General features: G+C 45.8%; 1 protein-coding gene across 1 annotated transcript in view; it reads right to left on the reverse strand.

Moving 5' to 3' along the window:
* Positions 1-12,852: 12,852 nt before the first annotated feature.
* Positions 12,853-27,269, reverse strand: part of LOC108555056 (uncharacterized) — a 51,937-nt gene continuing 37,520 nt past the window's right edge. Inside the window, exon 7 of the mRNA XM_017910540.1 lies at positions 12,853-12,953. Within this exon, the coding sequence (XP_017766029.1) occupies positions 12,853-12,953 (101 nt within the window). The remainder of the gene's footprint in view (positions 12,954-27,269) is intronic.

Here is a 27,269-nt window from a genome sequence, read left to right on the forward strand (position 1 = left end):
GCCGAGCCACCCTCTGCAGTCGATTATTCCACGCCACCCCTAAAGGGCTGTTCCACGCACCCGCTAATCACTATCGCGGATCGAAAAGGCGAATGGAAGAAACGGGGAGCAATTTCTTTTGTCCGACCAGCCCCCTAGTATGCGATTCGTCGAAGTCAGCAATTCGAGGAGGAGTTCAAAGGAGTTATTGCCCGCGGAATTTAATATCGAGCTTCGAGTCACGGGTGTAAGTAAATACATAGCTAGGCGAACCTTGTGTCTACGGATACTACGATATGGTAATGACGAGCGACCAAGGGATTCGGGTTAATGACCTCTATACTAATGACCCGAGGATATCTCATGGGTAATAGGTTCTGGGATCCAAGACTGTCGGTGGGATCGGTTTCGGGACTACCAGGTTGCTATCAAAGCCTCTATACGGAGAAAGTACACACTCGTTTCGTTGAAATAGGGTATAATGGAGAGGTATAGCTTAAACCGTCTTGATGCCATGATCCTCGATCTGCAGAAATTTTTGTAAGGGGTGGAGAAGAGGGGGCTGGGTTAAATAATGTGAGAGGAATCTTTATTTGGAAGACGCCATCCGCTTTTTGAGAATCCACCATTTGCACCACGCATCATGGAAGACTTCGAGCCTTCGTTTATTTTATACCACCAAGAAATATAAAATATAATCAGAATCAAATGTCCCTTTTGATTTATTAACGCGTTGACTGCTGCACGCATTTTACGTGGTTTTCCCATGGCGCCAACATGAATTTTTTATTATGCGATGCATATTATGTTGAAGTATTATTTACAGAAAATAAGGTGAGTTATATAATCGTGTTTAATGTATTTTTGGTAGTGGGGGACATCGGTGGCCCCCACGGTGCTGTAGCCACCGGTGGTCTCCATGACAGTCAACGTGTTAATCCGACCTTATCACAATCAGCCTATTACTCGATGACCGATTGTACTTTACTTCGTTGGATACAATATTCTTTCGTTCCTACCACATGCCACTCTCGTCTCTCACGTAAAACTCTCCCATCCGTTCTTCGAGGTGCCTTTTTAACGGTGGGCCTTCTTTGTCAATCTGCTGCGAAGATCAAGCGGATCGCCGCTTCGTTTTGAGACTCCAGTTATCATTGCTACATGCTCCTCACTCAGGTCATCTTATCGGTAACCGGAGCTCACATGTTCCTACATCTTGATTCAGATATTTCCTTTGTTTCCTTGTTTCCGTTTTGCTAATGTGATTTTAGGGTATTCCCAGTTGAGAGATTTAATATAAAAATGTACCATTTCTTGTATCTTCCTTTTGCACCCTCGTCGAAGTAGCAAGCAGCTGAAAATTCGTAAGCTTTTATCCGGAAGCTTACACAAACAGGAATCTAATTCCTACTGGCTCTAAACGTGGATGAGCAATTGGGAACATTCAGCTCGCGATGTTTGTTTCACGCAAAGCGACGTCTCAATTTATACATTCTTGGAGGACGCGTCTGACCTGTCACTTATCCGTGGATTTCATCGGAACCGTGACTGGGCAGTGAACGAACGTTTGCGAACCGGCTGAACGAATAACGTCATTTCGAGCAGCAAGAGACGAATGCGATGAACGAAATGATCCAATCCCCTCGGTGGATCGAATCGCAGGAACGGATACACCCGATGGACGTGTCCCGGGCGCATCTAGCGCGCTCATTTATCACGGTGTCACTGTGGCAATCGCATAAATCAAACGAAACGCGAGCAACCCTGGCTGCATCTTCGGATGCCGGCGTCCGCTTTAAAACTCGGACGTGCGAGCGCGAGCCGTTCCGATGGTTTCAACAGGGACAAAACCGGCTAACAAAGGGTATTGTCTTGCTAACATCCGGAAAAATCAGCCAATAAAGCGATGATAAATCTCGAGCCTCGCCCCGAGAGGTCGGCCCTATTTCTCGCGTGAACTCCTTCCTCGCTTTATCAACGCGATAAATAGTTTCGCGCGTCTTCCAATGATCATTCCGAATTCACGAATGCCTCGGAGAGCGTCATTTAAATTCCGATCTGCTCGACTGCACGGAACGGCGCGCGTACGCGCGGATATGGGGGACGGGGTAACTCGATTTTTCGACGGTTGACGGATCGAAACGAGAAATTTGGTTCTTTGAAAAAGGAAGAGGAAAAGATTTAAATGGATTTCCAGGGGGACAGGGTGGGAGAATATCGTTCATTTCGGCGGAATCATCGCGTACACGCGAATCGCCGCGTCGTTGCAGATTCGGCAAAAGCCGCGTCGGCGTGCCACGATCGCGGGATTGACGAACCAAACGCGGAATGGCGGAGGGGAAAAAAGGAAGGAGTATAACAACAGGAGAAAATTGGAAATTCGGAGTCGCGAGCAGAGGAAACCGGTGACGGGGATAAAGCGCGATCGGACAATGGACCGCGCTGGTTATAACTCTTCTCGCCGGTGATTTATGACAGTTTGACGAGTGGTCGTCCAACTCGCGATCACGCAACCCTTACGGAATGACAGTAAAACTCTTCGAGCGTTCGCATACGCGCGCGCGCGATACATTTTTTCGTTTTTCTTTTTTCATTTTCTCCTTTTTTCCCGCCGACCGACTTCCTTTATTTCGCGCGACGAGAAAATAGTTTAATTGGGCTCGCGAGGAAATCCGCCGGAACTTATGGCGAACTCGGAAAAATATTGGGATTTTAATACGACGGCTGACAGCCGCGTCGCTGAAGACTTCCGGCTGATTTGCCAACTTCCTGTTCAGTGAAATTTCCTCGAATCGATTTACGAATTCGATTTCTCGATAGGATTCTGCAATCCACGTCGCTGATTTGGACTAATTTGAACGGGCTACTTCGATTAGTAGATGTGAACTATTGTACAATATTTTTCGCGAAGAACGGGTTCGAAGGTCGAAGACATTTTCGCTGAAAAATTAAACCCTTTGCGGACTGAGTGCGGTTTTGATTAAACATGGCATCGCGATAGTGATTCAAAACTACCAGCTCTCATTTCTCCTTAACCCCTTGGCCTACATGGTATCTGCCGATTGCGCGAGCCGTAGTAAACAAGAAGGTCGGTCGCGCGCCGTGCCATTCAGCTGTTCTGCCGTGTACCCGACTAGCGCAAAATCTATACTTTTCGTATGTATATTTCGGTGCAACGAAAGGAACTGTGAAATAATAAACAACGTTTGGGTACAAATAGTAATTTTAAGACGTCTAGGACGTAATCATAATCAATTCGTTTATGACACAAATTCTTTACCACGAGTCAGACTCGTCCTTTTCGTTTATGACACAAATTCTTTACCACGAGTCAGACTCGTGGTTTTCGCTTATGGCACAAATTCTTTACCACGAGTCAGGCTCGTGGTTATAGGTGAAAGAGTTAAACGCATGTATCCTCATTGCGGTGGTGTAGCTAGAAGGGATGGTAAGAAAAGGAAGGGATGCGTTTCGTCTCGGGCCTGCTAGTGGACTCATTGGTAAGGCTTTCTTCTAGCAGGCCCCGCCTTAGACTGGGATACTATTGGAAGGTCAGGAAGTTATATACATAGGAATAGGAGGTTTTCCAAGGATTTGCGAGAAAGTCCTCGAAGTCGGAATTTCTTTAGTGGCAAGGGTGAGAATGATGGCCGCTACACGTTCATAGCGACGCTGACAATAAGGACATAAAACAGTCCACCACTTAACTTGGGACCCGAAGGTCCTAGGGCCACAACAGCGAGTGCATATTTGTGTTTCTCGGCCATAGCAACGCGTTTACGTGGGACGCATTTATGCCTATAATTATGAAAGAGGTCTAAAGTCATCGACTTAAGAGGAACGATTTTATTATTTATTTCGTGTTGCATTACGCTAAAATATATTTATTTTCTACAAAACAGTCACGAATTGAATCGTTAGATTGAGTATGTAGCTTCATAGCAATTAATTTCATAATTTATGACGTATTTAAAGGCCGAAGCATTTAATACTTCAGAAGCAAATATAAGCGACTTAGAACACTTTCATAATCATAGGCACATTTATGCGTCCCTCGGCCCTATCGGTTGTTTCCGTCGAACGCATATATGCGTTCTTCGACCAAGCTGATGGCTCTCACAAAACGCATATAAATGGTACTCGTCTGCAAAGGGTTAATACTGTTTTGCAGCTTTCTCTTGGGGACTGGAAGTGTTACGACGATGTCAAAGGAGGGTCTTATATCGTACATCCTGGATCATCTGCTATTTAATTATCCATTACAAACATCCTCTTCCACACCGTGCATAATGAATCAGTAGAAACAACAACTCGAAGACAATTTTTGAAATGGAAAATGTAATCCGTCGATAATAAAGAAAAAAATAACATTTTCTTTCACTCGCAGCGACAAGCCATGCATAATAAACCACTAGAAATAACAGCCCAGGGTAAACTTTCGTCGCAAATATTCGCGGCTTTCAACTTAATACCACACCGCGTGTAAACACCGCAGCGTTCATCCGCAAAGGGTTAAGTCATCGTGTAATTAAATTATTCCCGCGTTGTTACTTCATTACCGAACACCACCGCCGTTGTTTCACTCGCGAGTCGCGAATTAAAAGCCTGTCCGCAATCCTGCAAATCCTGCTGCAACCCCCGTTCCACGCAGCAACCCCGATGACCAAATATTTTACCACCGATACCCGGGACAAACCGATGGAAACTTTGCCACTGGAAATTTTCAACTCGCGCAGCGTCTCCGTGTTCGAGGATCGCATAAATCGCAGCGGAACAGCGATCCTGGATGGCTTCGTTTTGTTTATACTTTCCCTTGGAACGTGATAAATCGACGGCGAGCAAGATACGCGGCCGTGCAACGCAGTTACAGAATTAATGAGTCCGATGAATGCGCTTGTTGTTCCATCGATTCTCCATTTGCGGTCACTTTTTTGGAAATCGGCCAACGATCGGGCAACGGAACGGTTGGCAGCGTGGAAAAAGGAGACCGACACGTTCGAGTTGGCGCGAAAAACAACGCGACGACGTTCGTTAAGCCGAGGGGGCCCGTTTGTCCCGGCCTTTCGTCAAATTAATCGCGACCCCGGCTCCGTGGCAGTCGATTAATTACTCCGCTAATAGGCATCGCAGCCGATACGAAGAGGGCGATAATTGTGGCGTCGAATGGGGTGAATCGGCCCTCGCGGAAACCCCGGTGTTTCGCAAGCGTGGTCTAATTATTCGGCAATGGTTTAACGGAGACACGTGAATCGGAAAATTTCATTCCCCACGGTTCCGCGTTTCCGAGACATTCGTGAGTTACGATCTTTACTCGAAGTATCGCGATATAAGCGGGGGTTGCAGGAGGGAAAGCATAGGGTTGATATAGGCAAGAAGCAGAGTCTACTGGGAAAATCCTTGGTGACTTATGGGCGACTCATTGCGGGATTGACTGTATATGGATGTGGAGGGGAAAATTTCGTGGATCGATGGTGAGAGAGAGGAAGGGAAAGAAGGTTTTCCTGGTTCATACAAAGGATGAGTTATGTGTCTTCCAGTCAGCGTCATCTCAGCTTCTCGCTCGACAATTTATCGCAATCGTCTTGTGTAATATATTCGTCGTTAATCTTTGCAGTATAATATTAGGTCCCAGAAAAACCCGTTATAGAAATCGTGTTTTCCGAGGTTGGAAAGAATTTAAATATATACACTCATATGTATTTATTTTAATACCTAAGGTCTGTTGGAACGTCTGTGATTTATTACGTTAGTCTGAAGAAAGTCGTTACGTTAGTCTATCATTTTGCAGTGCATCACGAAATGGACTAGACATTCGTACGTAATTACGCGAATGCTCGCGAGTTATTCAAAAACTCGATATAGTTTACGAATCGCGAAACAAGCTGTCACGTTGCACGATTCTCTTCGTAATAGCGCAAAAAGAAAGGCTGAAAAGAATCCGGTCTATTGTCCGAGTGACGCGCGTAGGAAAATTATTTCCATCTGCCTCAAAGGAATTATCGTTAGCCGGAGTTTGCAGACGACTGCTCACCACTTGTTCGTCCATACGCGATATTTTCAGTGCATTACTGGTCCTTTTAATTCGCCGACGAACTGCTGGTTAAAGATCGAGGAAGAGAGTCGATTGGCGGGGATTTGGCGGGGATTTGGCGGCGCTCATTAAAAGCGAGCAACGGCTGAGCGGTGCTAGCGTGGAGCAGTAGGTCCGATCGTTATTTCGCGATGGTAAAACAGTGGCTCGTTATCCGGACTTGGTTCGTCATTTGGACGATACTGGCGGAACGGCTTGTCAGCTGGACGAATGGCCACCGAAGAATGGATAATGAAACTTAGATCAAACGGCAACTAATTCCCATTATTTGCGACGAAACGCTTTCAAAGAGGTCCTAGCATCGAATGATCCTATCCGTCTCTTTATATCGAAACAATAGACGGAAGAGGACACGCGGGAAAAAGGGAGACGTAATTCTGTGGAAGGAAGAAAGGAGAGGGGGAGCTTTAATGCTGTGCAAATTCTCGTCCCGCCATAACTTCGTTTACCCTCTCGTTTAACGCGCACGCCTCGTCCCTCGTTGATAAGCAAAAATGCTTCGAGGGAAAACATTCTAATTTCGCGTTACATATATTTCCAGGCCGCGTTTCTCGTTCGCGCGGCCCTTCAAAGAGATCGTAATTTCCCGTCTCGTCCCGTTCCGTCCCGTTTCGTCCCGTTCCAGAGCTCCGCCCACCGAACGAGTGATAACACGTGCCTCTTTCTTCCATCCAGAGGTGCGGAATAAAATAAAAGGAGGAGCAGCGGAAGGCGGAGATGGATGAAAAAAGGGATCGACCTTGTACTTTAATTAAGCTCAAGCACTTACGACGGGGCTGCGAATCTCGCGTCGCGCGGAATTAAAGAAGTCGCGACGTAGGGGGTTGAAATTTACGAGCCGGCGGGAAGAAAGGGGGAAAATTGCAATCAAACGGATTTGAATTTCGGCGAAACATTGGAGACGCTGGCAACCTCGCGACTTTAAACTTCGTTCCTAAGATGAACGTCTTCCTCCAGCTCTGGGAAACTTGCAGCCGTCCGGCGTCTCTCGCGGAGACAGGCGGCCATGGCCAAGGGAATTCGGGATTCGCACTTTGATTCAGAATTACAGAGGTAAACTCGGCCGACACCTTTCCCCGGAGTGTTCGCGGAGACCATTTTCAACTTTGGCGGGAAGTTTTAAGTCCACGAGCGAAAGCTCGCGTCAACGTGCTATGAAATCCCGAGGACGGCTGAACGTCGAGCGTTAAAGACGACCCAGGAAGAGATTCCGGGTCGTGGAACGTTTCTCTGCCCACCTTTTATTTAGTCTAGCTCTCTGGATCTCGCCCGATATCGATATAGACGACTGTGTGTGCAAGAAGCCGGGAATGAGGTTTAACGAGGAATCCGCTTTGCACACTCTTCCGCGAGGGTAATTGGCACTTCGCCTCGCGCTAATTGACAGATTCACGCGCACTTTAGCGCTGCCACGCGAGATTGACCATAGAGCACCGAGTTATAGCTAATATTAGCCGTCGTTTCGACGTGATCTAACTGTTTTATAACCGCGTTAGGAGTTACGACCGAACTTTCCAGATGAATTTCCACCTTCTGTATCCCTCGTTTCCTGGCTGTATAATAGATCCCGAACTGAGCTTTTCCTTTGACAGAGAAAATGATATATCGCGTTTGCGTTGGTAGTGATACTCGAAGCTGGGAATAAAAGGAAGAATATCAGCGACGTTTATAGGAAGCTCGAAGAATTAAGGGTGTTTAAAAATGGTGGTCAAACGACGAAGATTTATAAATTTGTCTGAAAGCCAGTCCGAGCTCCTCGAGATGGCGCAGTACGTTCCGCAATTGGATTAAACCGATGAATCACGTTGAACTGTTTACGTCTCGGATCACCCGCGTTTCTTCAACCCCCTTGGAAGCACGTGCCGAGGAAATATTAAGCCGATCCCGCGATGCCATTCTTAATCTCGTTAGTTACGGGGCTGTTAATCAGACTACGATCGTGCTCGTTCAGGAACGTTAAGAAACGTGGCTACGAGACCTTCTTGTTCGTAACTCGAAGCTATAAACTGTGAGACGCAGAAGCACCCCATAGGTAGCCTACTTTCGACGATTGCTACTGTTTTACGGTACCAGTTTTAGAATCCTCGTCGATCAGGGTATCACGTCGAACAAACACGTATGCGAAGACAGTTAATTAGTTGGAACGAGGTTAAACCCTCGCGATTCGAAGATAAATATGCATTCCAAAAAATGGCGTATTTTATCGTAATACATTCGATAATGATTGCTATTAATTTGAGAAAATTTATATCGATTCTTCCGCGTTTCGCAATGGCAATAACATTGCGATAATTGGCAAACAGCGAGAGAATTTTATTCCGCAATAAAGTTTATATCGACGGAAGGAATTTCGATTTACTTCAATTCCTGTTTATGCATTAACGCCGAATTGTCATTCGGCAATAACAATAGTGTCCGCAATATGCGATATCAGCATATCAGCGCAACGCCGAACCGCTATATCGCAACGAGGTTTATACTGGTCGTAAGAATTTCAATTTATTTTAATTCCTGTTTATGCAACAGCGTCGAATCGCAATTTCGCGACAACGGGTAACGATATCGACCCGGCGAGTGTCACCGAATTATTATTTCGCGATAAAGTTCCTATCGAGCAAAAGAATTCCCAAGCTCCTGTCATAAAGCGGCAGCGATCATTCAAAGCACGCGAGTGCAGCCATGCCTGCAGTACTCGTATCTCTTCTAAAACTCGAATCCCCGATCGCCATTTTCATAAAACCGAATTCCATTTCGGGATAAATTTCCAAGTCGCCCAAAGTATCTTAGCCTGGGCGATAAACTCCGTCGTTCGATCCACAATTTCCCAGAGACGACCTGGGAACACGATCCGACCCCGCACCCCCTAATAATCCCCGGCTTATACTCGTACGATATCGATGCAGGGAACACGATACACGATGCACGCAACACGGAGCACTCGGCACCGTCATTCGCCGAACGACGTTTCGCGATGAGGGATGAACGGATGCGACGTCATTGGTGCTCGCTCACGGTGATCTATGGTAACTGATAATGAAAGCACGGAAGGTGAGATACGGCTGGCCTGCGGGCTGCCTCGCATAAGCTATAGTTTCCGCGGGACCCGTCACATGGCACCCCGGCTTCCTTCTCCGAACCTGTGTCCTCCCAATGCCGGAATCCCGTTGATAAAACCTTGAATTATGAATATCGGTCAATTCGCGTATCGACGAACGTGTACAACGCGTGTCTGCGAGCTGGGAACCGTGACACGTGAGATCCGAGGCTAGAAATTTGGATACCTATCGCAAACCATTGTTTCCTGCATCTTTGACAGCTCGTAAAGAATCAGGATCAATTTCCAGTAACTATGCTTGCTTTGATTTATTCTTCTCGGGAGTTGAAATGGAATAGTCTTCGTTGGCTCGTGTTTTCTACGAGCTGGGAACCGTGGCACGTGAGATCCGAGGCTAGAAATTTGGATACCTATTGCAAATCATTGTTTTCTGCATCTTTTGACAGCTCGTGGAGAATCAGGATCAATTTCCAGTAACTGTAGTTGCTTTGATTTATTCCTCTCGAGCGTTGAAATAGAATGGTCTCCGTTGGCACGTGTTTTCTACGAGCTGGGAATCGTGACACCTGAGATCCGAGGCTAGAAATTTGGATACCTATCGCAAATCATTGTTTTCTGCATCTTTTGACAGCTCGTGGAGAATCAGGATCAATTTCCAGTAACTGTAGTTGCTTTGATTTATTCCTCTCGAGGGTTGAAATAGAATGGTCTCCGTTAGCACGTGTTTTCTACGAGCTGGGAACCGTGGCACGTGAGATCCGAGGCTAGAAATTTGGATACCTATCGCGAGCCACTGTTTTCTGCATCTTTTGACAGCTCATGGAGAATCAGGGTCAACTATGCTTGCTCTGATTTATTTTTCTCTTGGGGGTTGAAATAGAGTGATCTTCAATGACTCTAATTATTAGGGTGGTTGTGATTTTTCCTGTTTACAAATCCTGCGTAAAATATTTCCAAGGATGTCTATATTCTGACAGTGTACCTTTACATTATTAGCGTCTGTCTGGTTCCACCAGGAGGGTTACTACTCTCGTGTCTTGAGCCTCATTATGCGATGCACGTTAATGTCACGCATATCAGATATCGAGAGAGTCTATACCCTGTTCAACGAGAATTGGCAGGAAATATGAACAGTTGCATGCGAGCGATGCGTGATTAGAACAGGGCCGGACCGCAATATCCAGATCCCTACGCACCAGGGACGTGTGTATCTACTGTATGTATCTAGCTGTATATGTGTCACCTGGGAGCCCTTTCCAGGGGTCATTAGAAAACGTCTCAGAGTATTCTTGGTTACGTGAACATTTTGTTCCTATTTTCTGTCAATTCTCCTTGAATCGTATATAAGTTGACAGTAATTAGATGGTCAACGCGTCGGTGGAATACATTCGAGGCTCCTATTGAGATCAAACTTGGCCATTTCTCTAGTCAAACAAAGCGAGTTCACCGATATAAACAAACAGACGTTCACATTCTCACGGAATGTTTGCGAAAGCCGGAAAGTCAACGCTTTTTAACCGATTTCCAAAAATTCGCCACGATTGCCAAGTAATTTAATTTGTTAATGCTAAATGGCTCGCGATGAAACGCGCACGCGGACATTTCGCAGCCAGCCCTATCGTTCTGTTTATTCCACCAGGCGGGAGAGTCATGAAACGTAAATCGTGTAAAATCCAATTAAACGGATTGGATTTCCATGATCGAGGCCAGCCGATCTCGTTCGAATCGCATCGACTCACCGGGTGCAGTCTGCGATTTTATTCGACGATAGACGAAGGCGAAGAGATCGATTCTCTCGGCGCGGCAGACGTTCCACCTCGGTCGACGGAAACCGAGCGAAGAGTTTATCGAGAAACGTCGATTCGCAGGAATTTATTATTAAACCGACGTGGCCGAGCTTCCCAGGAACTTGCTTCGGGAAGTTGTTCCGAAAATACTGACGCTCATGGATGAGCTTCGCGTATCGAGAATTTCCAGCATTCCTATACCCGCCTTGTGGAAAATTTTTATCGTCGAGGAGAACCGAATTCTCCCTTCGTACGAAAGAAGCGGAATTATGAAAGGAAACGCCGAGTGACACGAGTAGCATGGAAGTTTCCGATCAATTTGTTCCTCGTTAAAGCGTCGCCGTATCTTTCCGGCCTCGGATGGGAGAGGAGGCAGATTTAGCTGGGAAACTTGGCGTAACTTTCTTACGAGCCGATGAGCCTTCGAGCCTCGCGTCTGAAAACTCGCCTGAAACTCGGATTAGGCGGCCCGGCGAGGAAGGGACGGAAAAAGGTAGAAGAAACAAACCGGGAGAGGTTAGGGGATGAAGAAAGAAGGGAAAAAGACACGTTTCTGTAAGAAAAAAGAGGGGAAGGTGGGATACCGCGATACAGATATCCTCGTGGAGGAGAAATTGAATCAAAACATGGGCGCAGGGAGACGGGACAAGGGAGAGGAAGAAGGGATCGGAAGCGGAGGGAATCGTACTAGTACCGGGAGGAAATTCAGTGGAGAACAAAGCGGAAAATCCGGCGCGTTGAAGATAAAGAGCGAGAGGCGCGCGGAACAGAAGGAGCAGACAAACCGAAAAGGAAGATTATAAAATGGAAAGTCGGGTGGAGGGAGGTGGATGGAAAAAGGTGGAAAAAGAAGGAGAAGCTTTGGGAGGAGATAAAAAGGCAACAAAGGGAAGAAACGGAAACAGGGTTGCAGAGGGAGCGCTAAATCCCGGGGAAACGGGCCAGGAAAAGCGCACCGGACAAAAAAACTCGGGGGAAAATAAAAGAGAGACGCGGAGGAGAGAGAATGAGACGGAGAGAGAGAGATAGAGAGAGAGTGAAAGAAAAAGAGAGAGAGAATAAGAGAGAAGGTAGAAGGTGGAAGAAAGTTGACAGAAATGAAGGAAGAAAGCTGGTGGAAGGCTAGCAAACGGGACCCAATCGCAAACAAACGTACTCGTTTCGAAAAAAAGACGAAGAAAAGAGGAACTCGGGGAAACACAGTGACCGTGTGCCGGCGAAAAAACTGCAGGAAATAAGACAGTCGGTAAAAAAAGGACTGGCACAAAAGAGTTCTACTGGGCTGAAAATAACGGAGAAACCGGGACGACAAAAAGGGTGAAAGAGAAAACGAAGAAACAACAGAGACGGGGAAAGAACCGGAAGAACGGCCATCGAGGATTGGTTACGCGGCGCTCAAAGGGGTAACGAGGAACGATCCTCGAATGGCCGCACGATTTACGAAAACGTCGAACAATTTCGGCGACGTCTGGGCACGGATAATTATGCGCGAATAGAGCAACTTTCGGACGCGAAATGGTAATAACCATTTCTCAATCCTCAATCCCCGGTAGTTGGGGAAAGCGGTTTCACGCGGCCGCCATACTGTTCCCGCGGAGTTCCGCCGACACCTTTTACGCGGGTTGGAAACGGGATCGTATCATCGGATGCAGACAGCGAAACGACGGGATCCGGGTTAGATCCTTCTCGCAGTTGCCGGCAGTGGTCCGACCATGTTTCAAATTGCAATCGTATTCGCAGCTTCGGGATAAGCGTTCCGGTTCCCGAGCCAATCGATTCCCGCGAACGAGTTGTTCAGAGTTTTACGACGCTAGGAACCGGCGAATTAGACGAGGAGATAAGATAAATTCGCGCATCAGGACACGTGAGACGGGGTGGAACGGGTCGGAATAGCGCTTTCAGCCGGGTCGTTCCGCGGCGACAGACTCACCTTAGTATTGTCATCTGGAAAAAACGTAGCTCATCGTTAAGTGAATTAGCCACAGGTTGAGGAACGCCCTGGAGACCCCATTACCGTCGTGCACCGCGGCTGGTAACTCCCCTGGAACCGAAAGAGGAAAGAAATTGAATTAAGTAACGCTGCCAGTGTGTTTCGGTCGTTCGTTTCAGTTGCGCCAGCGAGCGATAGCCTCGTGGAACGAACTTAATGGGCTGCTTGGTTAATCCGCCCTTTTTTATTCCCCTTTTCAGCGAATAGCAACGGGAGAAACGAAGCTTCGATTCTCCCAAGTATCGCATCGATCCGCTAAGAAACTATTTCGTCGAGCAACTATTCGCGATCCAGCTCGACTTCTCCTTATCTCTGCGCGAAAAACGCCAGGTGGCCGTGATTCACGCGAGCCTTCCATCTTCGGTGGCTCTACCCGTTGATAGGTCAGAGGAAACTGAAGCTTGCTTAAAGAACCTATTCTCTTCTCGCAAACGCATCGACGCCTCGTAAATTAATCAACAACTAAATCTCCCGTCAAAATCTCGCGCGAGGACGTTTTCATCGAGTGGAAGCTTACAACATCGGCCGATAAATCCACAGGTTTCGCCGGTCCGTGGCGTTATCGGAGCCAATCGATCGCCAAGTCGTCGATTCGAATTTCCAACGACGCCGTGCGTCGCGAGAACGATCAATCGGCCTGGCTCTTCGTTGCGATATCACGGTTACGCGTAAATCACTAGGTCGAATATATTTTATTCCACCACGTAGCCAACGGCCCGGCATGCGAAACGCTAGCCGATGCTAGCGCGTGCAACTGCTCGTGCTGTCGACAAGAACGCATTTGTCATTTCATTAATGGTTGTTCCGTCTATAGGTTTTCTGTCAGGCGCAGCCCGCCGCAAGCCTGACGTATTTTGGTGGCGTCCGTTTAATCGCTCTTCGACCGAGTTACGTTTCCTAGATAATAGTTTGGGGCTCCGAGCTTTCGTGAAATTAGGCGCGCCTTATTAATGGATCTCGCGTCACGCGCCTATGTCTCTGCTTGGTCTCCGTCTCCTCGCTCGATCGTTTAACCGGAAGCGACAACGCGCGTTCACGCGTGGAGCCAACTTCGGTTCCGGCGTCGCCTGATCGCGTCGCGGTGCTGGTACTCTAATGATGCGGAGAATAGCACGCGACGCGAGTTACTGAAGAACATGGTGCGAGTTCTTTAAGGTAGCGACGCGAGTTCTTTAAGAACGCAATGCGAGTTCCTGAAGGTACGACGCGAGTTCCACAAGGACGCGACCCGAATTCTTAAAGGACGCGACCCGAATTCCTAAAGGACGCGACGCAAATTTTCAAAGGACACGATGCGAGTTCCTCAAAGAGGCGACGCTAGTTCCTTAAGGTCGCGACGCGAGTTCCTTAAGGACGTGTCGCGAAATCCTTAGGGTCGCTACGCGAGTTCTTTAGGGTCGAGACGCGAGTTCCTCAAAGACACGATGCTAGTTCCTTAAAGTCGCGACGCGAGTTCCTTTGGGTCGCGACCCGAGTTCCTTAGGGTCGCGACGTGAGTTCCTTAGGGTCGCGACGTGAGTTCCTTAGGGTCGCGACTCGAGTTCTTTAGGATCACGACGCGAGTTCTTTAAGAACGCAATGCGAGTTCCTGAAAGGTATGACGCGAGTTCCACAAGGACGCGATCCGAATTCTTAAAGGACGCGACTCGAATTCCTAAAGGACGCGACGCAAATTTTCAAAGGACACGATGCGAGTTCCTCAAAGAGACAACGCTAGTTCCTTAAGGTCGCGACGGGAGGTTCTTAGGGACGCGACGCGAGTTCCTTAAGGACGTGTCGCGAGTTCTTTAGGGTCGCGTCGCGAAATCCTTAGGGTCGCTACGCGAGTTCTTTAGGGTCGCGACCCGAATTCCCAAAGGACGCGACGCGAGTTCCTCAAAGACACGATGCTAGTTCCTTAAGGTCGCGACGCGAATTCCCTTGGGTCGCGACCCGAGTTCCTTAGGGCCACGACGTGAGTTCCTTAGGGTCGCGACTCGAGTTCTTTAGGATCACGACGCGAGTTCCTTAGGGTCGCGACCCGAATTCCTAAAGGACGCAACGCGAGCTCCGCAAGTTCCTCATAAAAACTGACTTGATTCACCGAGTATTTTCTTGATTTCGTTGAACTTTGTTCGGAAAATCCACGGAAATGATAAGATCTTTAGTGCAGTTCCCGCGTTGACTAAAGGCCCGTGGAGAACGAACAGTCAAGTAGCCGATGGCGCGAAGTTATTTGCGTGGGAATGCCGCAGCCGGAAGCACGCACGGCGATTCACGGAAACGTTTAATTCATTCCGACCGGTGGACATTGCGAAACTCCCAGTGGAGAAGGAATTTCAGCAGCGGATTGAAATGGAACTTAATCACCGACGTCCGAGAATCCGACTGGAAAAATAGCCGGCCAGATCGGCCAGCTTACGAGGGTACCTCCTGATTATCGATCGTTCGCATACCTCTGGGGATCGGCCTTCTTCCGGCTAGATAGAAAACGTGCTCCCGCGATCATCGGTCCCTTTTCCACGAAAGAGATCCATCAGGATTATAACGAAGCACCCAACGCAATTTCGAGATTATCCAATTTCGCGTGGACATTATTCTAGAATATCGCGAAGCTATTGGTCACATCAGCCTTGACTCAAAGTCAGACAGAACCAACTGAAACCCTCATCTGATCAGGTGTGAGATTACGTGGAACTCACCGAAGGACACTTCAAGGACGTTCAAGATCGTTTAAAGATCACGAGAATCTTGGTACCAAGGAGACGGCAATCGAGTTCAATTGGGAGTCGTCCAAAATCATTTTACGAGCAATTGGAACGTATTTCAGATCGTTTCGCAGCTGCTGAAAGTCAACCGAGGGTTATTCGAACGAAATCACCGGTAATCGTTTTATATCTCTCTAACTTTATCTTCGCGGAATTTTTCTATCTTCGTCCTGTACCTGGAATTTTTCATATCAGTACCTCCACGCGTACGACGCAGGTCTGTACTCCTGCATCGGAAGAATTTCCTATCCTTCCTGCGCATTTTCCGCGTGCCGTCATCCCGTCTCTTTCTGCCACTCTTCCTCCAGCCGCTGCACAGGCTGGCCACTTTGATCTTTCAATTTTTACCCATCTCCGTCCGTCTACAAGGTTCGAGATTTATCCGTTCGATTTATATTTGTTCTAGCTCTCCCCTCTGCTCCATTGATCCTCCCTTCTTCATTTCAGTTTCTGCATCTCGTGCAGCTCTTGTTTTCCTTTGGCTCACCGCCTGCAACCCCCGTCTTCCCCGTGTTACACCGAGCGCTCCCTTTTCCAGCCCATTGCTCTTCTCTTCCAACTCGCTCCTCCCGATCTCTTTAAACCTGCCGTTTCACCCGTTCCTGCTCCTCTCTGCTGCCTTTCAATTTCATTCAACAGCCTCGGCCTGATCTTCCAAAGACGGACCCTTACCGTTGTCGTTCTTAATTCCTATCGGCTCTCGTCTTACTTGCCACGACTGACGAGGTGCATCCACGAGGCTGCGGAAAATTTCGCGCACGTTTCTGAAACGTTCCTAGGCCAGGAATAATTTCTACAGATTCGATACTATCGAGAGATAATCAATAGACTATTTAATAAATGATCGGGCAGCAGTAGTTCGCTAATTAACACGGTTATCGCGGGCCATCGCGCGGAAAGGCGGAAATTTGATGAAATTCCTGCCGAGATTGTTCCGCGACCGCTTCGATTTTCAATAAATTGCCGGCTCGAAACATTCTTGCACGGCCGCGTGCATGGAAACAGCCGGACGACGAAAATATTAATGGGATTACGGGATACTCGTCTACGATTTACTTAGCGGCGATCGATGCATTTGGAAGACGCGGAAAACAGCCGGCACTGCCGATTCGTGGCAATTAGCCACGATGAATGCCTCTCTAATCAATGGACAACGAGGATTCACGGCGGACAATGTATTTGCGGGCCGATTGTTTCGATTCAACCCACTCGGATACGTTTCCAGAGCGCGCCGCGGCCTCGTAGATGCAAGTGCACCTAGCAGAACTTCCTATTGACCACTTCCTGGCCAGCAGTCGGGAATTCCAATCGCGTGCTCTTGTGTTTGCGGCCAGCCATCGCGATCCGCCCGTTAGTTTTTCCAATTCACCTTCGATGCGCTACCACCCATGTCCACGTGTAGCCACACTTTCCCCATTATCTTCCTCCGTATCTTCAAGTGTCTCTTTGTCATTCCTCGGCTTTGTGTGGGAATAAGACTGAGATGGATACAGTTCGACTTACTCTGAGGATTGATCGTCGTCAAGTTCCACGAATCTATTCTTATTTTCATTTTTATAGGATAAGTGATGGTAAATTCACCGATAATAATCGAGTAAATTTAAATTAAATTGGAATTAAGAAAAATTAGTTGCAAATGACAATAATGTAGGACATTTTTAGGCATTATTAGGGTACGATGATCGAAGTGTTCCTGTAGGACCCGTTAGGTCATAGGAAGTCTGGGCCAGGCCACGTGAGGTGACCTCGCGAGAGTGACTCTTCGGAGAGTCTAACCCGGAAGGAGGAGCCTCTTCCACCCATGAACCTGGCGTGGAGGGAGTTTTCTCCTCCTTCAAGGCAGGCCCTTGCCTTCCAAACGGGCTCAAAATGGCCCGTTCTGGAAGATAGAGGCAGTTCGTTAAGAGTTTTTGAAGAGTCTTTAGAGAGGGAGTTTAGTAAGAGTTGTTCGTTATTAGTTGCAGTCAGAAAGAGTTAATTAGAGTGGAGAATTAAGTCAGACCCAGTCCCTAGTCTGCGGAAAATTAGGGCGGAAGTACGCTCTAGCGTAGTAGAGACTGCGTGAGTATAATAAGTCCGCGAATTATTAAATGACACAAGTCTGAAATAATTTTTAGTCTACTTTAACAACTCTCCTCGTCGCTTCTTACTACTCTGAACATTATACAACTCTGTCTAATTCTTGCCTCTGTATTTAACTCTGTGTCTAATTCTTGCCTAATCTAATTGTCCGAAACTAATTCTACATTGTCTTAATCATCAATGACCTTTACGTTTTGGCCCCCTGCATATCCTTTCCGATCTTTTCCTTAAACATGCCTAAATGTGGTCATGCTAAGAGCCTCACGTATCGCCAAGGGTTTCCCCTAGGGGACCCTTTGAACTTTGCACCCTTGACCTCTCTTTTATAACCTTCTCAAAGCTACGTTTACACCGTGGGAAAGTAAGATACTACGCTTTTATTCGTTTCTATTCCATTGACTCTCTTTTTCCCTCTCGTCTCTAGCCAGACTGACACCAAAGTCTACCGATGTCACGAGAGACAGAAATCGAAGAGCGAGCCTAGATAAATGGTAACTTCATCCTTAATAGTAGTTTAAAACCACCCGCGAGTCCCCCAAACTTTGATCGTTAAGTGACCGCCATAAACCCAGTTCATCCCCAGACCCGGGCTAGTCTAGATCAAAAGACAAGCATTTGGTAAATGCATTCCTACAAGCACTCTCTTCTTCGCCGTTGGCTCAAGGTCGTTTCGTCGATCTTCGACTACACCGCCTCCTCCTTTACTCCAAAAGTTTCATCTCGGTTACAGTTTCTTCGCCCACTCTTCCACCGTGTACTCGTCGTGCTTTTACCTCACTTTTCCGGCATTACGAGCAGTTTGTTGCCTGCCCGCCGTTACCTCGCAGCTGCCGTAGTTCTACTTCGCGCTAGTTTGTCGGCTTTTGTTACTCCCGACGAACACTTTCCTTTACCTCAGCGCGGTCATTCCTCACGCGTGATTCCCTTCGAGAGAAGGGCGGAGGAGCGAACAGGAAGAATACATCCTGTTTCACGTTCCTTAGCCGCGCCGGAGATTCTGCTATATATTTTACTTCCCTCGATTTCCCTCGAAACGAGTATATCTGCGGTATATCTGCTCCTCTTCCTTTTCTTCCTTCCCCCTTCTCTTCCGCTTTCCTCTCTTTTCTGATACCGACAAAGGGACGCTCGACGTGGGCGGTCTATCATACGCCGGCCGGTGATAAACTTGTCAGGGGGACGGGCGCGGGGATGAAACGGAAGGTCGTAGGTCAGAGGGGCCGTTTCGCCTCATATGTGGCCACACTTGCGAAGACGGAACCCTCGTTTCGGAATCACGCGGCGGAATTTACTATTGGTCACTTCCTGGCCTCGTAACTTCGATCTCGAAACCGTGCCGCAAAGATACGATCCACTCGCCACCCCCTGACCCTTATCGATTTTATCGAACACCCGAGGATCGTGAACAGGGCCCGCCTCTGGAGACCTCTTCGGAAACTCAAATTTAGGGTTACCGTATTCATTGAAACGGAATGGAACGCTCCTGCATTCCTCACAGGTCTCTTTCTCCGTTTCTCCTGGCCCTTCGTCAATCTTCCCCCGAAGGAAAATCGAAGCTCGTGATTTCGGTTTAACGATCTCCGTGATTTTCGTTTGCCGGGTTTTCACCGGTGTAGAGCGAAAATTTCTTGGGAATACAAATAATCGTATGATACAAGGTATTTGCGTTTCCTTCCTTTGTGACACCGAAAGTAACAAATTCTTATCAATTGTAAGACAATGTACACACATTTCATAACAATAATTATATTTCTGTGTCACAATAATAATAATATTTTTGCTGAGAAGGTTGCAAATCAGTAACTTAGATTAAATTGGAACGCCATAAAGGTTCGTTTCCACGTAAATCCTTTTATTTTCCAATTTCATATAAATGTCGCCACCCAATTTTTATACATATCAACTGCACTACAATGTACATTTATTTCATAACAATAATTATATTTCTGTGTGACAAGATTTTAATAATCAGTTCAGATTTGCCAAATGACAGAGAAGATTGCAAATCAGTGGTTTAAATTAAATCTGAGCGCCATAAAGGTTCATTTCCACGTAAATCCTTTTGTTTTCCAATTTTATATAAATGTCGCCATCCTGTTCAAGGACATCGAGGACATCCATTTTCAAAGGCCTCTGCAGCCTCCACTCTGAATCGAAAGTCAAATATTTCCTTCTTTTAATCCACCATTACCGTAATTTCTGAATCCTGGATCGCCCTTTTCAGTCTACGCTTCAACCCCTTCGAAGATCCTGCATGATCATCACACTCCGTGTACTTTAAAAGCGCGGCTGCTGCTACTTTAAAAGGAAAGAAAGATTTTCAAAGCAAATCCCCGAAGCGAGTTGGCCACGGTTTAATCAAGCGAATCACAGAGGCTGGAATTATCGGGACCCGTTGGCTCACTTTAATTAGATCCGCGTGATCTTCGTCCTGCCGACTCTTTCATTTACCCCGTGGCGTGAGCGAAGAAAGAGAAATTAGTAGATTAACCCGCGACACGGCAGACGTGTCTATCCAACGCGAGTCGTGGACGTGAAATGACAAAGCAGAGCTCTCCTCCGGTCATTTAACGCGGTATCGACGAAGAACCGTGATCGAACAGGCTCTAAATCTCGGCTCTCCAGACCCTCACCTTCCTCTTCTTAAATTATAGGATCCGCTGGAAATCGAGGCACGTAGCGACGCTGTGTTATTTCGTCGATGAACAGTCCATTCGACGGGGTATCTGTCTGATTTCCTCGGCTTTTCGAATAATAAACGGAGTCGCGTTGTCGAATAAAAATGGCCGCGCGATGGGAAGAGGGGCGATTTAAACTCAGTCATGCTTCGCGGATCTCATTCCATTCCTTGCCTTTTTTCTTTTTCCTTTTTTACGATGTACGTGATGCCGAAGCTCGATCCTTGAATAAACGACGAATGAAATATGGAAGTTTTATGAAGCGCACAGTGCAAGACTGACGATGGTCACCGATGGACGTTTGCGTATGAAGTCGGGATATTGGAGTTTTGATAAACGGTCTTGGCGATAGTTTGTCAATTATTCGACTGTTTAAATGACGCATCGAACTCTGACAAATCAAACAACAATTAAACTTGAACGTTTGATCGCCGATCCCGACGTTGATCTGTTTTATTTGTTTAACGATTAATAGCTTCAATACGATTGTCGATGCTTCTGAAACTCTCGTAGATAGATAATATTAATTTTGCGTTTTCAAACCGTTATTATTAAGCTTCGTTCACTTGCTCGTTATTAATTTTATCTCGAGACCTGACAGGTACTTTCTGCGTAGGTATTACAATTTTCAACAGGCTGGATATCGAAATTGCTCATTTTTCGAGCAAACAACGTTGCTCCGTAATGAATATTATTAGTCGGTACGATAAAGCGAGCTACCGGATACCACGCGGAATTATTGTAATATCAAATTTGTCGGTTATTTCGGACAAAACGCGTAACCAACGGTCCTTATTAATAAATTCTTTCGACGAGGAAAATCAATGCGTCGAACAAACGCACCGGTTTTGATTAAACCGCTTCGCGGACGCGTGCTTGCAACGGTATCGCGAGATGCAAAGTAAACGCCACCATTTTCCCAATATATTTTACTTTAATCCCCTTGTCCCGAGAATTTCACACTTTTCGGACAGTTTCCATCATTTGTAAAATTTCCTCCGATATTTTTCCCTAAAAATATTCGTGATTATTTGTTGGAGAAATCGCTAATTTTATCAACCGATTTTTCTATGTTCTCTTGAAGGTGAGAGATTTAATTAATTTATATTAATTTATATTAATCATACACGGTAGAGCCCTTGTGGCACGAGAGATTTCCTGTCGTACGAAATCAAGAGCGCGAAAGGTTACAAATAAATAAATAATTTCGTATTTAATGCGGTGGGAAATAATATCCATTTCATTTCGTCTTGAAACAACAAAACGTAAAATTTACAGGATACGGGAATTTTGTTCACATTTATGATTTTTGCATATTACAATTATGAAAATAAAAGGAAAAATACAAGTTTGATTAATTAATGAAATACGGTATATTTTTCATTGAATTATTTTATAATATACGACCACCTTTTCCAACAAAGAAGGATAATAAAATAAAAATCACAAGTACTGCAGTGTCTAATAGACGACGTCACCCATGTTATTATTTTCTGAGGCTGAACCTCTTTCAAAAAATCACCCCATTAAAGTATTATATGACCTACTTACAGCTCAAAGAAACGATTAACTCCGCTTTTTCAATTTTCCAGAATTTTAACGCCAAAGCAGCCAATTCGTGTTCAACTTCCTATATTCAAAGTAAATTTCTACCCTTTGTTTTCTAACGTTAATCGCTTTGACGAGTGACCTACTCGAGCATTAGCGAGACAAACCGAGACACTTCGAACGAAAGACTTTCAAAGTCTTTCCTCGAATTAAAGTCTCCCTCGTCACGAGTCCAGTGCTTGGCATAAAGTTTCAGGAATCGTTCAAAGTGCTCGTAGATTTAAACGAGTATAGATCCTCGTGCCGATTCGTGGTCTTGGCAGTCGAGTGTTACCAAGAACAGCGTCGTAAAAATGGTAGTACAACGCAAGGTGGCCGCCAGAGGAATCACCTATAAAGACCCCGACGGCCATCGCGCGAAATCGGTCCCAGGCGCATCGAAATCGGCCCACGACCGCGTTTATCGCCGAGGGGCCCGTAAACGGTCCCGCTGTTAATGTCTGTTGTAAAATTTCAACGACTCGGTCACGCGTTCTGTGAATTTAATGCTCTAGGAATTTGGCGCCTAATCGAGTAACTGAATAAGGGGTATTAAACACGCGGGATAAGATCTTGGTCCCTTGAATTGTGACACGGAAAGCTGAGAAAGTGGAATTTATTTTGTTGATCATTGTCGTTTCTAAGTCATTGATTTTTTTAAAAATTATTATTATAATTAAAATCGATCACGACAATTTTGAAATTTTAGTTAGCTGTCAGGTATGTCAGAAATGTGGGATACTATTTTTAGAAAAACAAATTACAAACAGGTCAATGACTTATGCAGCGTATTATTTTAGAAAACAAATAGAAAATCAACTGATACCGTTAGAAAAGGTTATTTCTAGAAGAAAAGCTAAGTTACGTGGTCTTTATGGAGAGATGAAATGCAGGTCAAAGGAATCGTGATCGTCACGATCGGCAAGGTAGCATGATTTTCACGAGGGCAAATCGCGAATGGGCAAAGTGACGTAATTGTTACGACAGCAAATCGCTAATTGGCTGAATCGTGTCAGCCAATTAGCGATTGATAAAAGCACGTCGTCAAGCTTTGTTAAGGGCATAAGATCAGGACCCTCGACGACATAGCGAAGAGTTCTGAGTGAAGAAGTCTTGAAGAATCCTCGTGAAAACTATAGTCACCGGTCACAAAAATTGAGTAAAAAATTAAGACAAGTGCTAGCGTTCCTCTTAGCTCTCTTCGCAAAGAATTGCAAGCTCTATTGCGATGGTCAGTTTCTCCTTTTCCTTTTCTCTTCGAAAGATTTGCGTCAAAAGACCGAATGCTAAAGACTGCACGATCGTAATGTTTTCATCTTTGACACGTAGCTTCGTTCTACGAGACTGACTTCACGGTGTCACTTATGCACAGTTATAATTTACTAATAAATTACCACCACCGTCAATCCCTACGATACAATAAATTATTGCCATCGATTTTTCTGAATTTTTAAATAAAACAGTCATGTCATTTTTATAGAATAGACTATAATAGAAGGAAAATACATCAGTTCTATAATACAAACACAAATTGGAGATGGAGAATTTCTTTTCTCTCTTGAGAGATCAATAATGTAACAAGGGTGGTTTTCGATACGTTCCTCCCTTCAATTGCGAGCGTGAACCAGACCGTGTAACGAGTCCGCGAATTCTCTGGAATAAATAAAGCATAAGGGGATATTAGCGTGGTTAAATAATCGCGTAACACACACGCTAAGGTCTCTATTGTAATAACGCGGTAAATGAAGTCCGCGACAAAGGAACGATGGCGGAGTACCGGAACACGCCCGGTCTGCTCGTAATGACGAGACTAATGATCGCTGTAATTGCGTTCAGGCACGAATGCCTATCGACTGAACGACGAGGTCAGTTGAACGATCGGCTCTGTCGGTTCTCAGGGAAGAAACAGCAGCCTCGTTAATAACGCGATCGGTTCTCGATGTCTACATTCTTTCGGGGTTTCTATTACCCTGTAACACGAAAAGTAGCGAAACAGCAGTTCGCGACGACATGGAGCACCAGACCCTTAATTTGGACGCGACTCACGGACCAACTCGGGTATTCCTGTTTCGCGCTCTAACGATCAATTTTCCGTCGGTCGATAATTAATTTTCTTATGCAGCGTGCACTCGACTCGCGCAGAAATTCCTCTAATTCGCTAATTGTGCAAATTAGCCGAGGGACTTTGAACAATTACGAGGGTCCGCCATTTGACATCCGGCAAATTATAGACGAGTCCAAACTGTCCTCCATTCTCGCCTCACTTGTATACAACTTACGACCAAGCGACCAGTAGTCATGCAATGATGCACGGTTAGTCACTCCGGTACTCTGGCTTTTCTCGAGGTATCCTGAAGGGAAAATGGTTCGTCAAGATGGCGGACAATAACCTATATATTATTGGAAATTAAAGCGATCGACGATTAGCTACTGATGCGGAGATTGACTGATTCCGTGTGTCACATTATTTCACGTATTGACATCTCTTTCAAGAAGAGACGATCCGCTTGATCCAGGAATAGACGAAGGGGGCCCACCTTTAAAAAGGGAAAACCGAGAAGAGAGCAATTTTATATCAAAGACGAGAGTAAAGTACGATCAATTATTGAGAAATAAAATTATTTCATCTGGTCATCTCTTCCACTCTTTTACAAGTGTAGGTTGCATGTGTTAACGTAATGTACAATACCAATGCTTTCTAATCTACGATACCTTTATGAGAATCTATAATTGATCGTCGATTAATGACAGGGAGTCTAACTGACTGTGTGCCTCTGTGTCTTTACATTTTCTCATTAAGACGTCTCTCTTCCTATACTATTGCAGCGACTATCAGTCTCACCCTCGCCACTAGATAACTTCCAAACCTTCCAATAGTATCCCTGTCTAAGGCAGAGCCTGCTAGAAAGCCTTACTGAGGAGTCCACTAGCAGGCCCAGGACGAAACACTCATCCCTTCTTTTCCCTTTCGACCCTTCTAGCACGACCACCACATCGAGGATACCTGCGACAGCCGACTACAACAACCGTGGAGAAGGACCCCCCTACACTATAATTAACGTAACATATTGTAATATAATAGCAATACCTTCTGAAGTGTCTACAATTGACCCACGACTAAAGCCATGGAGTCTAACTGACTCTACTTCGTATATTTCTTCACCTAATTGAATACATTTTGTCAATCCTATGAATTCCCTGAGTATCTTTCTTTATACGACAACTAATGTACTATTAATTTTGTAAATATATAATAGCAATAATTTCTAATTTTTAACGTCCTCGCGAAAGTGCAGGAACTGGATACCAGCGATTAAAGATTATCCAGCAGTCATGAAACGCGTTTAACTATGGATAAATACCCACTAGAAAATTACGCTTTCAAACGAATCTGCCTGGCCCTCGAAATATTCAACGGAAGCGGATGCCGAGGTACTCCCGAGTTAGCCATCGCCGGTTCCCGCGGAGGCTTAATCATAGTTCATTGCGCTGCGAATGTAACTTCGTTCCAGGGATAATAACATTTCCCGTTGAACAACGATGCACTCTGCTCGTGGCTGTAGCATCGTTACCATTATCATCCAAGTACCAGCCGAATCGACGATCGAAATTCATTTCCCTACGCGTCGTTTGTATCGTCACTAGGATCATCTTCCTTCGAGAAAAATCCACGGAACAGAGCAATGTCGAGGATCTACCGTGCCGGTGGGTCGTCCATTTTCCCGACGAGCACCTTATTATGCCTGTCCGAGTGCGGCCGTGTTCTTATGGCCGGGTAGGGAAGCATTAGAAGCGAGCCGGCAGAGTCACGAACAGTCAAAGATCCCGAAGAACCGGGATAAAGCTTGCAAATGGACGAAAAAAGCTGCCAGCACGATAACGTGCTCTCTAGTCCCCTTTTTCTCCTCTCCAGTTCGATCTCCTTCTCTCCCTCCAGCGTGTCCCGTAGACCGTCATCGTCGTCACATTAGGCCGGCAGCGTTTCCATTTTCATGAACGCTGCGTCGTCGACGGGGTCGTTAACGTCCAGACGCTCATCCACGCTGCAATCGTCGTCCTCGCTGGTTAATCTGCATTATCAGGCCGACGGTGTACGAGCCTGATGTGGTTGAACTGCTTGGCGAGGCTTATTGGAAGAGGAGAGAGGGCAAACTGGTCCTGGGAAGGCTTAGTTTGATTATTTTCGGCGCAAAAGGGTTGGCGCCATGGTTCCCGGGATTGCGGATTTAGGGTGGATCTTTGTGGTTCATAAGGTGAGGGTTCTATCGCCGGTGGGCCGTGATTTGGCAAATGGGAATTGGGAAATGGGGTGGGGTAATTCCTGGATCCTCCTTGTGTTATATTAGACTCCGATCGCTGAGTATCTATTATTTCTCGGGTTTATAGGCTTCCTATAATTTTGCAGAATTATTTCGCGCTTTAACTAGGGAGGCACCCTTCAGTCGCTATTTGATAAAATTTATATATATGTAACGGTGTGCAGGGTATGGAAATCAAATAGATCTATATTTTAATTATTATACAATTTCTTATTTACTGCTGGAAAAAATATCGCCAGCTTTAGAGCAGAAAATGTTTGAACTCCTACTCACCTTTAGCCAAAAAATCGTCGAGTGGAAAGGGTTAAATTAAGGCTTCTTATTAAACCTTTACCAAATTTTCAGCGAGAAATGATTAAATACTACAAGAAATAGAATTTAATTGTAGTATCGCAGGTTTTCCACTTCGTGTGTAGCTTTACGAAAGTCATCGAGGGTTCGAAGGCCTGGTAGGTCGGAGAAACCATCATGTTGGGGGAGGTATTAGAAAACGTGTGCATGTTGGAAAAGGTATGTAAAGAAGGTTAAGAGTGGTCGGGGGACAGTTCTTTGTAAGTAGACAGTTTGTAATCGAACAGTTTTGTAGTTGCTGTCGATTAGAGAGTTGCTAAGAGAGGAAGAGATCTTCTGTCGATTAGAGTTGCTGTTGTCGAAGTTAGTTGAGAAGAGTTGTGCGTTGTGATAAGCTGCAATAATTCGTATCTTTGTCGTTACTCGCATACTCTACCACTGTTAATTTATTATTAAATAAATATATATACCATGGCCCAAATCCCTCTCTACATAATTTTCTAATTCATTTCGTGTTCCAAAGAAGACCACGGATCGAAATGAATTCGAGGGGCGTGGGCCGGAGAAAGATGTTAGAATAATTCGATGGCGGATTACGCTTCTAACGGGCAGATTAATCTTCCGTTATCCCAGGGTAGCGATGGTGGCTGGAAACGGCTCGTA

This window comes from Eufriesea mexicana, unplaced genomic scaffold, assembly GCF_001483705.2.
Source record: "Eufriesea mexicana isolate 0111107269 unplaced genomic scaffold, ASM148370v2 scaffold106, whole genome shotgun sequence".
Lineage (NCBI taxonomy): Eukaryota > Metazoa > Arthropoda > Insecta > Hymenoptera > Apidae > Eufriesea > Eufriesea mexicana.